Below are 12,549 nucleotides of genomic sequence, written 5' to 3'. Positions count from 1 at the left end.
TCCCGAAATAATTATTTATATAGGAGCCGGTTCTTTTGAATCTACAGCGCGAAACATACTGCACTTCCATTTATATTCTAGTATAAAATTAATCTTATACTGATGTGCAAGTTATGAATGTCCAACTCAAAATTAAATATGAGCTGTTGAAGTCTCACAAGCCTGAATTACAACATTAGGCTACAAAACACAGAGCTGTTACTGTTTATTTAATGATGACCTGAGTCTCTATTTAATCAAGCAGGGCAGTTACAGACTGGTTGTTCATATGACATTGTATAATTAAATACACACAAGTTTTGTTGTAATAAGTGTCATTTCTAAAATTATTAATGAATTCATGAAATATGCCATCACATTTCGTGTTGGTTTAGATTCCTTTATTTAAAATAGAGTAAGGATCATTTATTTCTATTTACCGGTATGTCTCAAACACACCATTTACAAGAAATGTATTACATTTATTTCTGATTTGTTATATCTGCTCTGTACAAATCTGAAATGATCTCATTATTTGGTAACAGACAGCAAAGGGAAGTAAGTGCATTAAATAAGTATTGCATTTCTAAATAATTCTTAAAAAAAAAAAAAAAGAATTACTGGAATCCTTACTGGAACCGTTAAGAGGAATTGGATTCCCATTCCTTCTTGGTGCGTCCAGTAAATTATGTGCTCGCGCATCTTTGCGAGCAAAATATACTTGCGCTCGCTCATTGGTTAGAAGACTTTGTTTGCTTCATGTAATTTTTGTGTTCTCTCTTGCTTGTTGTTTTCTTGCACTAATGTTATAAATGCAGCACTGGACCGATTGGGCAATTGACAGTTCTAGCAACTGGCCGGAATCTCTCACACTGTTCCCGGGCCATTGGGCAGTCCTAATTGTCGAGCCCTTCTGCTGCAGCTTGTAGAGAAATCAGTTTTATTTTTTCGTTCCGCATGTCAAGTACCTCTTCTCATGGACCACCATGGGCGGTGTGCAGACCAGCCCAAAGGTGCGCTGAGCCACCTAATGTACTGAGGAAAAATTGCTTGTCGATTAGCGCCACCTACTGTGAATGTGCCAGTGGCGGTAATTCGCTTTCTATGGGAAGGAGCCATTCGCCTGCAATCCGCCTCATCATCGCGTCACGTTTGATATGAAAAGGCCTTTAGCCAGCTTAATGATTTTACTTTGGTGACATATATAAAACAGCAGAACAGCAATGTTAATTACATCACAATGCAATGAAGTAAACCAAATATTTGATGTTGAAAGGCATAAAAACTAATATTAATGTAAAATAAAGTGCATCAGTCATAAAATACCTCCATTTAATCTTTCCAGAAGTTGATTGCTACAACGTTTATTGGGCCACTGGCTTGATCAGTTTGTTATCCTCATCTGATCCTTCCCATATATCTCTTCCTCTTCCAACAGGGCACAACGGTGACACAGCAGTAATGAACGGGGATGGTGGTAACGATCAAGCTGAGGATGCCGACTCCAAGCAGGACGGCAGTGCTGATGCAGAACCTGGAGAGGACTCAAATGAACAAGAAGTGATTGTAATTCAGGACACTGGCTTCACTGTGAAGATCCAAGCACCAGGAACTGAGCCTTTTGACCTGCAGGTAGGCCACTTTGGCCCTGTTCCCACACTGACCACTCATTACTCATTGGTAGATGTGTTGTAACATTGTAACTATCTTTGGTTCACACTCAGGTGTCACCACAAGAGATGGTACAGGAGATCCACCAAGTGCTGATGGACCGTGAAGACACCTGTCACCGCACCTGCTTTTCCTTGCAACTTGATGGAAATGTACTTGACAACTTTGCCGAGCTCAAGTCCATTGAGGGCCTACAAGAGGGATCCCTTCTTAAAGTGGTCGAAGGTACATATCAAGATGTTTTTTCTCTAGTTTGCACTTCCAGTTGAATGTTTGGACACACCTACTCATTCTTTATTACAAATGTTTTCCATATTTAATAGGATAGTTCACCCAAAAATGAAAATTAATTTATCATTTACTTACCCTCATGTAAGATGCGTATTTTCTTCAGCAGAACATTTTAAATATCTCCATACAATGAAAGCAAATGATGATCAGAAATTTGTAGCTCCAAAAATCAATGAGGTAAACAAAGTAATCCATATGACTCCAGTGTTTAAAGACATATCTTCAGAAGCGATATGATAGGTGTGGGTAAGAAATGGAACAATATTTAAGTCCTTTTTTACTCTAAATCTCCACAAAAGTTAAAGTAAAACTAAACAGGCACCACATGTGACTTTCCGGTCTAAAAGTGAAAGTGGAGCTTTAAAGTAAAAAAAAGGACTTCAATTTTAATCTTTTTCCTCACCCACACCTATTATATCGCTTCTGAAGATATGGATTTAAACACTGGAGCCATAAGGATTACTTCTATGTTTCTGTTATGTGATTTTTGGAGCTAGAAAAGTCTGATCACCATTCACTTACATCGGATGGACCCAAGAATTGCATTAAATTGCATTAAATTTCAAATGCTCTGTCATTTTGACAGATAAAAACCTCACCTAGTGCATCAGTTATGACTTCAGTTTCTCTTACACACACTCTCGCTGAGTGTGTGCCCTGTTTATTGCCTGGTATTAACAGGTGTCATCACAATTAACACTTGGTTCTATCCGTGTCTTTTGACCAATTGTGTTCGGATTTCGAGGCGAGGTCTGAATAATTGGCTGCATATCAGTCATTACGTTAGTGTGTTACTGCATGATCGGTGTCACTTAGTAAAGCACAAAAAAGTATAGTAAAAAAAATGAAAGCGCAAAAAAGCAGCACATAATTTCAGCCAATTACTTGCATTTAATCTGTAGTAGTATCTGCATTAGAGCTTCAGAGATGCATATGCTTCTCATCTGTGACTTCTGTTATAGGCTACTAGGTACATTGAAGAAGTTCTGTGAACCTGTGCATTTTCCAATCGGACGGTTATTTCATTTAAAAGCCTCACGAACTGGTAAAGTTACAAAATATCTTGTTTAGCCAGAGTTTAGCATAGTGGTTGATTTGACAAGTTTCACCCAAGATTTCCATGGTGTCACCAGACTTGCGCTTTGGGAGACAACAATGAAATAACACAAATATGGAAGTTATTTAGTGACCAAAAATATTAAATCAAAACACTTTACTATGAGAGAGTTTCTATTTTAGCTTCTTCAAAGTAGCAACCCTTTCCTTAGATTAAGCTTTGCATACTCTAGGGAACTTGGGATGCTTTTCTCCATCTTTTCTACAAGCATTTTTAGGATGCTTTTTATTAGTACCTGATTTCATTTCTGAAATAACTGTACATTTAATATATAAACAAAGGCAATGTGATTCATGAATTGAAAAGTATTTATTCAATTATTTAAGCATTAAAAACAAGTTCATCAAAATATGTAGTATTTAGGTACGTATTATGTATTATACATGTTACCTGTCATGCAGAGAGACACTAAATCAAGCATAGACTGTATGCTTGCTTTTGAGTCACTTAACAATAATTTAATATTGTGGCATACTTTGACACTCTCTGAAAAATTTAATAAAATTAATAAAAAAAACACTTGCTTGACCAACATACAATGGTTGTCATTTTAAAGCTTAGGATTTGTATAATTCATTATAGGCAAAATAACCAACCCTTAATGTGCTTTTTTAATCTCCTGACAAATTAGAAATGTTCAGTATTCATTAAATGAGAAATTGTATCTGCTTTACACCATTCTGTTGAACATATGTTCAAAACATCTTCAACCAATATTGTTTCACTCACAAAACAAATATAGAGTACATGACCTTTAAAAAAATAAAAAACACAGATTTTGTGAGTTGTAAATTTATGTATTTTATCGTGTTTTCACTTGTAACATAATTAAAACAAATTCTCGCAAAAACGAAATGAGTCCAAATACAATGTGACCCAATGACTGATCAGTGGATATAATTTTTTTTGCATGCTGGGGTACTGTCTCTGGACACAAAGCAAACCAGGCCAGTTGTTGTGGTCTGTGTTGCTGTAAGTCTTGTTCGACAGGTTAATCTTAAGGCTTAAATCAGCCTTAAGCCTTCGGATCAAAAGGTTTTTTTAAGATAATGTGAAACATTAATTTAGTTAAGTTTGTCCAAATTTTGACTTCTATTGTAAGACTTGGTTACTGACTTTCACGTTTGTGTTTCCATTCTTTAGAACCGTACACAGTGCGTGAAGCTCGCATTCATGTTCGTCACATCAGAGACCTGCTGAAGAGCCTTGACCCATCAGACGCCTACAACGGAGTGGACTGCAACTCTCTCTCCTTCCTCAGTGTTTTCACAGATGGTGACCTTGGAGGTGTGTGATAGGAAGATTGTAAGGTCTTAAAGGGATAGTTCATCCATAAATTCAAATTCTCCCATTATTTACTCAGCCTCATTTTGTTCCAAATGTGTAGGACTTTCTTTGTTCCGTGAAATACAAAAGGAGGTGTTTCACTTACATTGTATGGACCTTCAGAGCTGAGATATTCTTCTAAAAATATCTTTTTGTGTTCTGCTGATGGAAGTCAGTCACTTCTGGGATGGCATGAGGGTGAATAAATGATGAGAGAATTTTCATTTTTAGGTGAACTATTCCTTTAAGTGCTTTCTAGGTTGGTAGCTTATATTTGATGATGGCTTCGTTCTTGTCCCAACAGATACTGGAAAACGCAAGAAGAAGGGCAGTGAACTTGAGCAGATTGATTGCACACCACCTGAGCACATTCTGCCAGGCAGCAAAGACCGTCCTTTAGTTCCCCTCCAACCACAAAACAAAGACTGGAAGGTCTGGAGCAGACATTTATAGAATTACATTTACATTTCATTAAATCACTAGAATGATGCTTTCCTAAACCCATATGTAAGAGCGTAGACTGTTTTTGAGGCTATTGCTAAAATCATACAACATGAGTTCCTTACCCTCCCTTGTCTGCAGCCTATGCAGTGCCTGAAGGTCTTGACCATGAGTGGCTGGAACCCACCACCTGGCAACAGGAAGATGCACGGAGACCTCATGTACCTGTACATTGTAACCGTAGAGGATAGACACATCAGCATCACTGCCTCAACCCGTGGGTTCTACCTCAATCAGTAAGTGCTTTAAGGAATAGTTCCCCCAAAAATGAAAATTCTGTCATTAACTCACCCTCATGTTGTTCTAAACCCTTACGACTTTCTTGCACTGAACATAAATTGAGATGTTAAGCAGTATGTAAGTCTCAATCATCATTCAATTTATTACATCTTTTTTGCATACTATGAAATTGAATGGTGACTAAAGGGGCAGTCACACTAGGCTTTGAGCATGTGAATTTCTTTCGGACAATGCAACGATCCAGGATATATCATCATGTGGGAGGGCTTCTGGTGTAAGTAAATAATACGTCACTGATAACAAATCATTTTTTAAAACAATGTTAAAATATATTGTCTACTCACTTTCCAGCAGCAATAAAACATACAGCTTTAAAACATGTATTCGTTACCGGCCTCCCGCGTTTGGAGCGCAAAGTGTAGTGTGACCGCCACTTAAGGGTGTCAGTTCCTAAAATTCTGCTTAACATCTCCTTTTGTGTTCCACTAAAGAAAAGTCATATGGTTTGGAACATGTAGGTGAGTAAATGATTAAAAATGTTTGGGCCAACTTTGTGTAAAGTCTTGGCTTCTACAACCATCAACACTCCAAACAACTCTGTTTTGGTGACAAAATATGGTCTATTTTGGCCGAATTGGAGTTATTTTTAACCTTGTGAAAGTGTGTGATTGTGTATTTATCCCCTAGAGGGTTTCTGTAGAATGCGTATGTCCAAATGCAGCTTTCAGTATGTAAAGAAATTCAATAAAAACAGACTGTTTTGGCTCTGCTTTCTGATTTCATTAGTAATATTAGTGTTGGAGAAAAATGTAGGAAAAACGCTTGGTGACAGAATCACTATGGATTACAAACAGCATTTGTGATGATATGCCGCAGAGTGCAATGAAAACGTTAATAACCACTTAACATCTTGTCAGTTCTTCAGTAAAAGAAGCTCTTTGGTCTCTTGATGACAAAATATGAGCCCACCTTTTTCAAGCAAGCCTGAAGTGCTTTTTCAGATTTTGAAGCCATGAACTCAGCAGAGAGTCTGGGCGGTCCAGCGATTTAACAACCTCAAACAAAGAGACTAATGCGCACTTCGTATCCCTCCACCTGGCTGGCGATTAAGCTGGAAAAATAGGCTAGTGTGGCACCGGGTTAAAGTTGCAATCGATTGTGTTGATTTCCTATTGAGTAATATGGCTGCATATTGAAGTTGTATGTTGACTTCTAGGTCTACCACTTATACATTCAACCCCAAGCCTGCCAATCACAGCTTCCTCAGCCACACTCTGGTGGAACTGCTGAGCCAGATTAGTCCTGCCTTCAAGAAGAACTTTACTGCTCTGCAAAAGAAGAGGTAATGCCCTCATATTACCCTGCCTTTACAACCCGATAAGACTGATAAAGACCATTTCAACTGGCTGAAGCCTGTTGAGGATAAAAATTAAAAATAGATCTCTGCATAGGAATTATACTCCCCGTGTCAGATGTTTAGAGCCTTGTCTTGTCATTTTGTTAATATTTTGTTATGGGGCATAGAAACCATTGTTATCGGTGGGGGGCACATTTAGAAATGTCTGTTTTAAACCCTTGATTTAATGTGTCCTCCAACACAGTTTTCAAAGCATTCCGTAAGTAATAAATGTGGGTCATACTTCAGGGTTCAGAGACATCCATTTGAAAGAATAGCCACTCCCTTCCAAGTGTTCAGCTGGACTGCACCACAGATTGACCATGCCATGGATTGTGTGAGAGCAGAGGATGCCTACACTTCCCGCCTGGGTTATGAGGAACACATCCCTGGCCAAGTATGCCATAAAATCGTCCTTTTTGTCTATGGAATGTTCTGTTTGTTTTTACACTGGTTTAAAAGTAATTTTTATTTCTGTGACAGACAAGAGACTGGAATGAGGAACTCCAGACGACCAGAGAACTTTCTCGTAAGAACCTCCCTGAGCGCCTGCTAAGAGAAAGAGCCATATTCAAGGTGAGAACGCCAACATCAGCTTTGGAAGAACTTTAGTGTTGGGCGCAGCGATATGACCTTGTGATATCTCATATCCAATTTTGTGAGCGTGCTAAATCTAAGTGCAATTTTCAGGCCTGGGCAACATGCAACTGAGGGTGTGGAAGTGTCTGCACTATCTGTGCATGCAAACAGTGGGTGTATTCGCAAATATAAACGTGAGGTTCATGTAAATGAAGTGGCGTAAAGCCCAATTAGCTTTTTTTATGAGAAAAGTCATTGACCTTAAGAAATCTAAGAACCTCTTTTATTCTCAGTGCAAAGTCAGTCCCTGCATTTGCAGTTTGAGGATTCCACTGGCAGGTGCTACTGCATCAAAGTGAATGTCCCTGACAATCACAGTTAATATATGATGTTGTGTGTCACTTGAGCAAAATGAAAGATACACTGATGAGCCAAAACATGATGACCACTTCTAGGTGAAGCGAATAACGTTGATCATCATCTAACAAAGCCACATGTCAAGGCTCTGTAGATTAGATGGTAAGCGCACCCTGCCACACTGCACACATTGTTCGGTAATGGTTTGAGGAACACGATGAAGAGTTCAAGGTGTTGCCCTGGCCTCTAAATTCCCAGATTTCAATCCGACTGAACATCTGTGGGATGTGCTGGACCAATAATTCTGATCCACAGTGCTGCCACCTTGCAACTTGCAGGACTTGAAGGATCTGCTGCTAATGTCTTGGTGCCAGATACCACAGGACACCTTCAGGGGTCTTGTATAGTCCATGCCTCAGCGTGTAAGTGCTGTTTTGGTGGCACGCAGAGGACCAACAGCATATTAGGCAGGTGTTCATAATGTTTTGGCACATCAGTGTACTATTCTCTGTAATAAAGCAGAACCTACATCCAGTTTGTCCAGTTGAGATATGCATGCTTTCTTGAAAATAAGAAACTTCCTTGGCCAAGCCCACTAACTTTGTGTATGACATTTTGCATAGCGAATAGTGGTCTTCCAGGAATCGTTCACCCAAAAATGAACATTCTCTCATCGTTTACTCACCCACATGCCATTCTAGATGTGTATGACTTTCTTTATTCTGCTGAACACTTACAGAGCTGAGATATTCTTCTAAAAATCTTTGTATGTCCAAACAATGCAATTGAATGGTGGACATCTTTGAAGTTCCTAAAAGCACAAAAGCAGCATAAAAGTAATCTATAGAAGTGATATGGTAGGTGTGGGTGAGAAACAGATCAATATTTAAGTGATTTTTTTTATTTTTTATTGTAAAGCTCCATTTTATGATTTTGGATTCTACGTCCATATCGCCACCTATTGGGCAGGGATGAACATTTATGGTAAAAACGGACCTAAATATTTATCTGTTTCTCACTCACACCTATGATATCTCTTCTGAAGACATGGATTTAACCTCTGGAGTCGGCATGGGATGGCATGAGGATGAAAGGTTTTTGTGTGAACTACTTCTTTAAAACAGAGCCCACAAGCGTATATCGATATATATATCAAGATAGTTTTTATCACAAATTGCATGTGTACTTGAAATCCTTGTATCAATGTGTTACATTTTTCAGTGCAGTGAGAGCAGAGGCTTCTATTAGGAGCCATACTTAAAATGTAAACTATGTCTCTTTCGTGTATTTGGCTCAGTTTCAATCGTGACCAATTATGATATCCTCAAGCATTGCAATGCATTGAATTTACTGCAATGTGCATCATATCACAAGGTAGTTGCCGACATCCAGCCCTATACCTTTGTAACCTTCAAATGATGAACATTGTCTAGCTTATAAAAACACTTCTGCTCTACAGGTTCATAGTGACTTTGCTGCTGCAGCAACACGGGGATCGATGGCAGTGATTGATGGCAACGTTATGGCTATCAACCCTGGTGAGGAAACACGTATGCAGATGTTCATCTGGAACAACATTTTCTTCAGCTTGGGGTTTGACGTACGTGACCACTACAGGGAGCTGGGTGGGGATGCTGCCGCCCATGCTGCCCCCACCAATGACCTGAATGGGGTGAGGGCATACAGTGCTGTAGATGTGGAGGGGCTCTACACCCTGGGCACAGTGGTAGTGGACTACAGAGGGTACCGTGTAACCGCACAGTCCATTATTCCTGGGATCCTGGAGCGGGAACAGGAGCAGAGTGTTATCTATGGATCCATTGACTTTGGCAAGACCGTAGTGTCTCACCCCAAGTATCTGGAGCTGCTGGAGAAGACTAGTCGGCCACTGAAGGTTCAGCACCATGCTGTCCTCAATGAGAAAGATGCTCCTGTAGACCTATGCTCCTCTGTGGAATGTAAGGGTATTATTGGTAATGATGGCCGGCATTACATTCTGGACCTTTTGCGTACCTTTCCTCCTGACCTCAACTTCCTGCCGGTGGAAGGAGAAGAGCTGGCCCCTGAGAGCCAGAAGCTGGGTTTCCCTCGGCAACATCGTCATCGCCTGGCTTGCTTGCGCCAGGAACTCATCGAGGCCTTTGTAGAGCACAGGTGTGTTTCTACCCATTGACACAACATGCTACAACACGGCATGCACAAAATTACAACATTCTAATCCAATCTGAGTAGAATTGTCTGTCAGGCCATTTGTCTGCAATTCATCCAAATCGTCTTTTGAAATTATAGTTTGTGATGTTAAAAGAATGTCACTCAAAATGAGAATTTTCAACATTTTTAACCATCGTGTCATTCCAAACCTGTATGACTGACTAACTTCTGTGGCACACAAAAATAGATATTTTGAAGAATGTTCACACTGTTTTTTCCATACAATGTGCTTTGTTCATGTGCCTGTTACAAGCCATAAACGGTTGTTTAAGAACAGTTGTAAACACGTAAACAATCGTGAATTGTTTAAGAACAATTTACAGGGAAGTTTGTACTATTTATGTAAATTAGCGCAAGATTTGAACAGTTGTTTATAAACAATTGTAAACATGTAAATATAAACATGAGATTGTTTTTTAAATATCTACAGAGATTTTTCTGCTCATGCTTGCATAAATTAGTGCAATCATGAACTATTTATGAACAATTATAAAACTAAAAACGTAAAAACATATGAAATGTTTATGAATAATTAACCAATAAATGTGTTGTGCTTACAGTGCCGCAAGACATGAACAGTTGTTATAAACAATTTACCCATGTGAACATGTGAATTGTTTATGAAAAATGTAGATACGTTTGCTAATGCTTGCAACAATTTATGTAAAAATTATTTTCCAAACGATTGACACGCTTTTGTTTCATGAAAGAGGCCCGATGAAGGCTTTCGTGAGCTGGGGTTAAGCTCCAAATAGGACCAAAATTAAATGCAATAAAAAAGGAGTCTGTATGACTTTTGCGCTATTTCCCAAGTCTTCTGAAGCTATATGGTAGCTTCATGTGAGGAATAGAACTTATTCGTTATTCACCAAAATTCATCCCCTGTGATGTGACTCTCAAAATTTAAAGTATGGTGTATCTATACTTTGTGCGTCAAAACAATCTTTAATTTTAATGCAGTATTCTGTTTTATCTGTTTCTTTTTTAATTGCTGCTTTCTTAATGGTCTTTAATTACCGGTAGTTTGTCAGTGTTTCTAAACATGTGAACCTCTTGTGCATCAGATATCTCCTCTTCATGAAGATGGCAGCACTCCAGCTAATGCAGCAGAAAGTAAACAAAGACAACAAAACTGCAGCCCTGCAGGACACAAGTGCTGCAGATGTGCAGTCTGAAAGCAAACCACAGGTTCCTAAAGCATCTGAGAAAGTTCCTGAAACCACAGCAGCCTCTCCAACCTCCTCTGAATCCACTCTGACTCCTGAAGGACCAGTTGAACTAAGTGCAACACCTGCACCTGACAACTCCTCTCCAGAGCCCCCAGCCAAACAGAACGCAGAGATTCCTACAGCCAACACCAATGTTACTCATGAGCCTTCAGCCGTTGAGAGGCAGAACAGCGAGTGTGATAGTCCCTTGGAGGGTAAGAAAGCTGATGAAAACATACCTGGACTTGCCCAAGCTAAAGAGCTGGCCAAATCCTTAGCAGCTGAAGATGGATCTGGTATTGGTACGTCCCTCGAGCAGCCAAAAAGAGCTGGAAGAAGGGAACAAGAGCAAGAGCTGGCAGAGATATGCACACATGGCTGACTCTGTTTGTCGTTTCTTAGCTTAGTTCTGTCTGGTTTCTATCACCACCTCATTAGATGTCCTGCTGTTGTCTTCATTTGCCATCATGTTTTTAAGTGAATCTCTCAGCTGTGCTGTGCTCTTGTTCTCTCCAGTGCTCATATGAGGAGAGAATGATCTCCTAGATTAGTTTTTTGTTTGGTCACACTTTATATTAGGTGTCTTACTATTGTGTACTTACAATATTATGTATATACTGTGCAACTACATTTTGTTCTGCAAAATTCTCACAAGATTCACGTCTGCTGCTGCTGAGGTTAAGGTACGGTTAAGGAGTACAGGGTTAGGGGTTTGAGTTAGTTTTAGGATAAGGGATGGGTTAGGGTAAGGTTAACAGTGTAAATGAGGGTACTTCTCTTCTGTCTCCTGCTCTTCTGTCGGGACTTCAGTCCCCCCATTTGAATGTGGCAACACTCTCACTTCCTCCTGTCTAATCTTTCTCTGTAGTGCGATTTAGCAAATTTCAGTAAATGTGTGCAGGATTAACTTGTGTTGATTGTGGTCCTGTAATGCTAGCACTAGAAATGCTGTTAATAATTTAAAAGGTGTTTAAAGTGTGTTCTCTATTTTTGTCTTGTTAAGTATTTTCTTTTTTGCCAGTTTAATATGCAGAGACGACTAAGGAAGCCAATCATTGGTTGATTTCCCTGAAAAGTGTAAATAAATAGCTGTTTCTTTGAGCATTTCGTTTGAGCCGATACAATAACTAAGGTGGTTCAAAAGGCTGATAACCGGTTAATGGGCTGGTAGTTTTTAAAATCTATTTATTGAAAATTAAAAAATAAAAATAAATCATTTTTATGATTGTCTTACTATGACAAGCCAAAATAAATAAAATCAAAGATTCAGTATATTGTTAAACCAAAATGGGGGGAAAAAGATTTGGTGCCTAACCAAATTTTTACAGATTTTTAACTTTAAACAAGCCCGAAACAAACTAGGGACTCTTATTTTGAAATGATGGAAACTTTGATCTGTGTAATGCTCTATATTGAAGTGTTTTACCAAATTATGCCTTTTATTGCCTATATATTCACAAGAAGGAGAATTTTGAATATATATTTCACCAGAAGCAATTTCACACAAGCAAGAGTGCTGTATGGCCCTTAATCAGCATGGCTGTGAGTACCAACCGAACGCGTCTTGTCCAATCATATTCAAGGACCGGAACTTGTATAATGAGGAACAAGGTTTAGAAGTAGTCAATATGAAGTTGGAGACTTTAATTTCGAACACTTGATGAACTAATCAA

General features: G+C 39.0%; 1 protein-coding gene across 3 annotated transcripts in view; it reads left to right on the top strand.

The window, feature by feature from the left end:
* LOC127631794 (clustered mitochondria protein homolog) overlaps positions 1-12,549 on the top strand; it is a 36,134-nt gene that overhangs the window by 12,137 nt on the left and 11,448 nt on the right. For 2 of the 3 annotated variants that reach the window (XM_052110135.1, XM_052110137.1), the window contains exons 2-11: positions 1,418-1,611; positions 1,704-1,875; positions 4,202-4,345; positions 4,689-4,816; positions 4,967-5,121; positions 6,342-6,467; positions 6,771-6,918; positions 7,005-7,097; positions 8,917-9,611; positions 10,733-11,178. In XM_052110135.1, coding sequence (XP_051966095.1) covers positions 1,418-1,611; positions 1,704-1,875; positions 4,202-4,345; positions 4,689-4,816; positions 4,967-5,121; positions 6,342-6,467; positions 6,771-6,918; positions 7,005-7,097; positions 8,917-9,611; positions 10,733-11,178 — 2,301 coding nt within the window. The remainder of the gene's footprint in view (positions 1-1,417; positions 1,612-1,703; positions 1,876-4,201; positions 4,346-4,688; positions 4,817-4,966; positions 5,122-6,341; positions 6,468-6,770; positions 6,919-7,004; positions 7,098-8,916; positions 9,612-10,732; positions 11,179-12,549) is intronic. The other variant, XM_052110136.1, reaches the window with a different exon arrangement.

This window comes from Xyrauchen texanus, chromosome 38, assembly GCF_025860055.1.
Source record: "Xyrauchen texanus isolate HMW12.3.18 chromosome 38, RBS_HiC_50CHRs, whole genome shotgun sequence".
Taxonomy (NCBI): domain Eukaryota; kingdom Metazoa; phylum Chordata; class Actinopteri; order Cypriniformes; family Catostomidae; genus Xyrauchen; species Xyrauchen texanus.
This window is presented reverse-complemented; position numbering and strand designations above follow the sequence as displayed.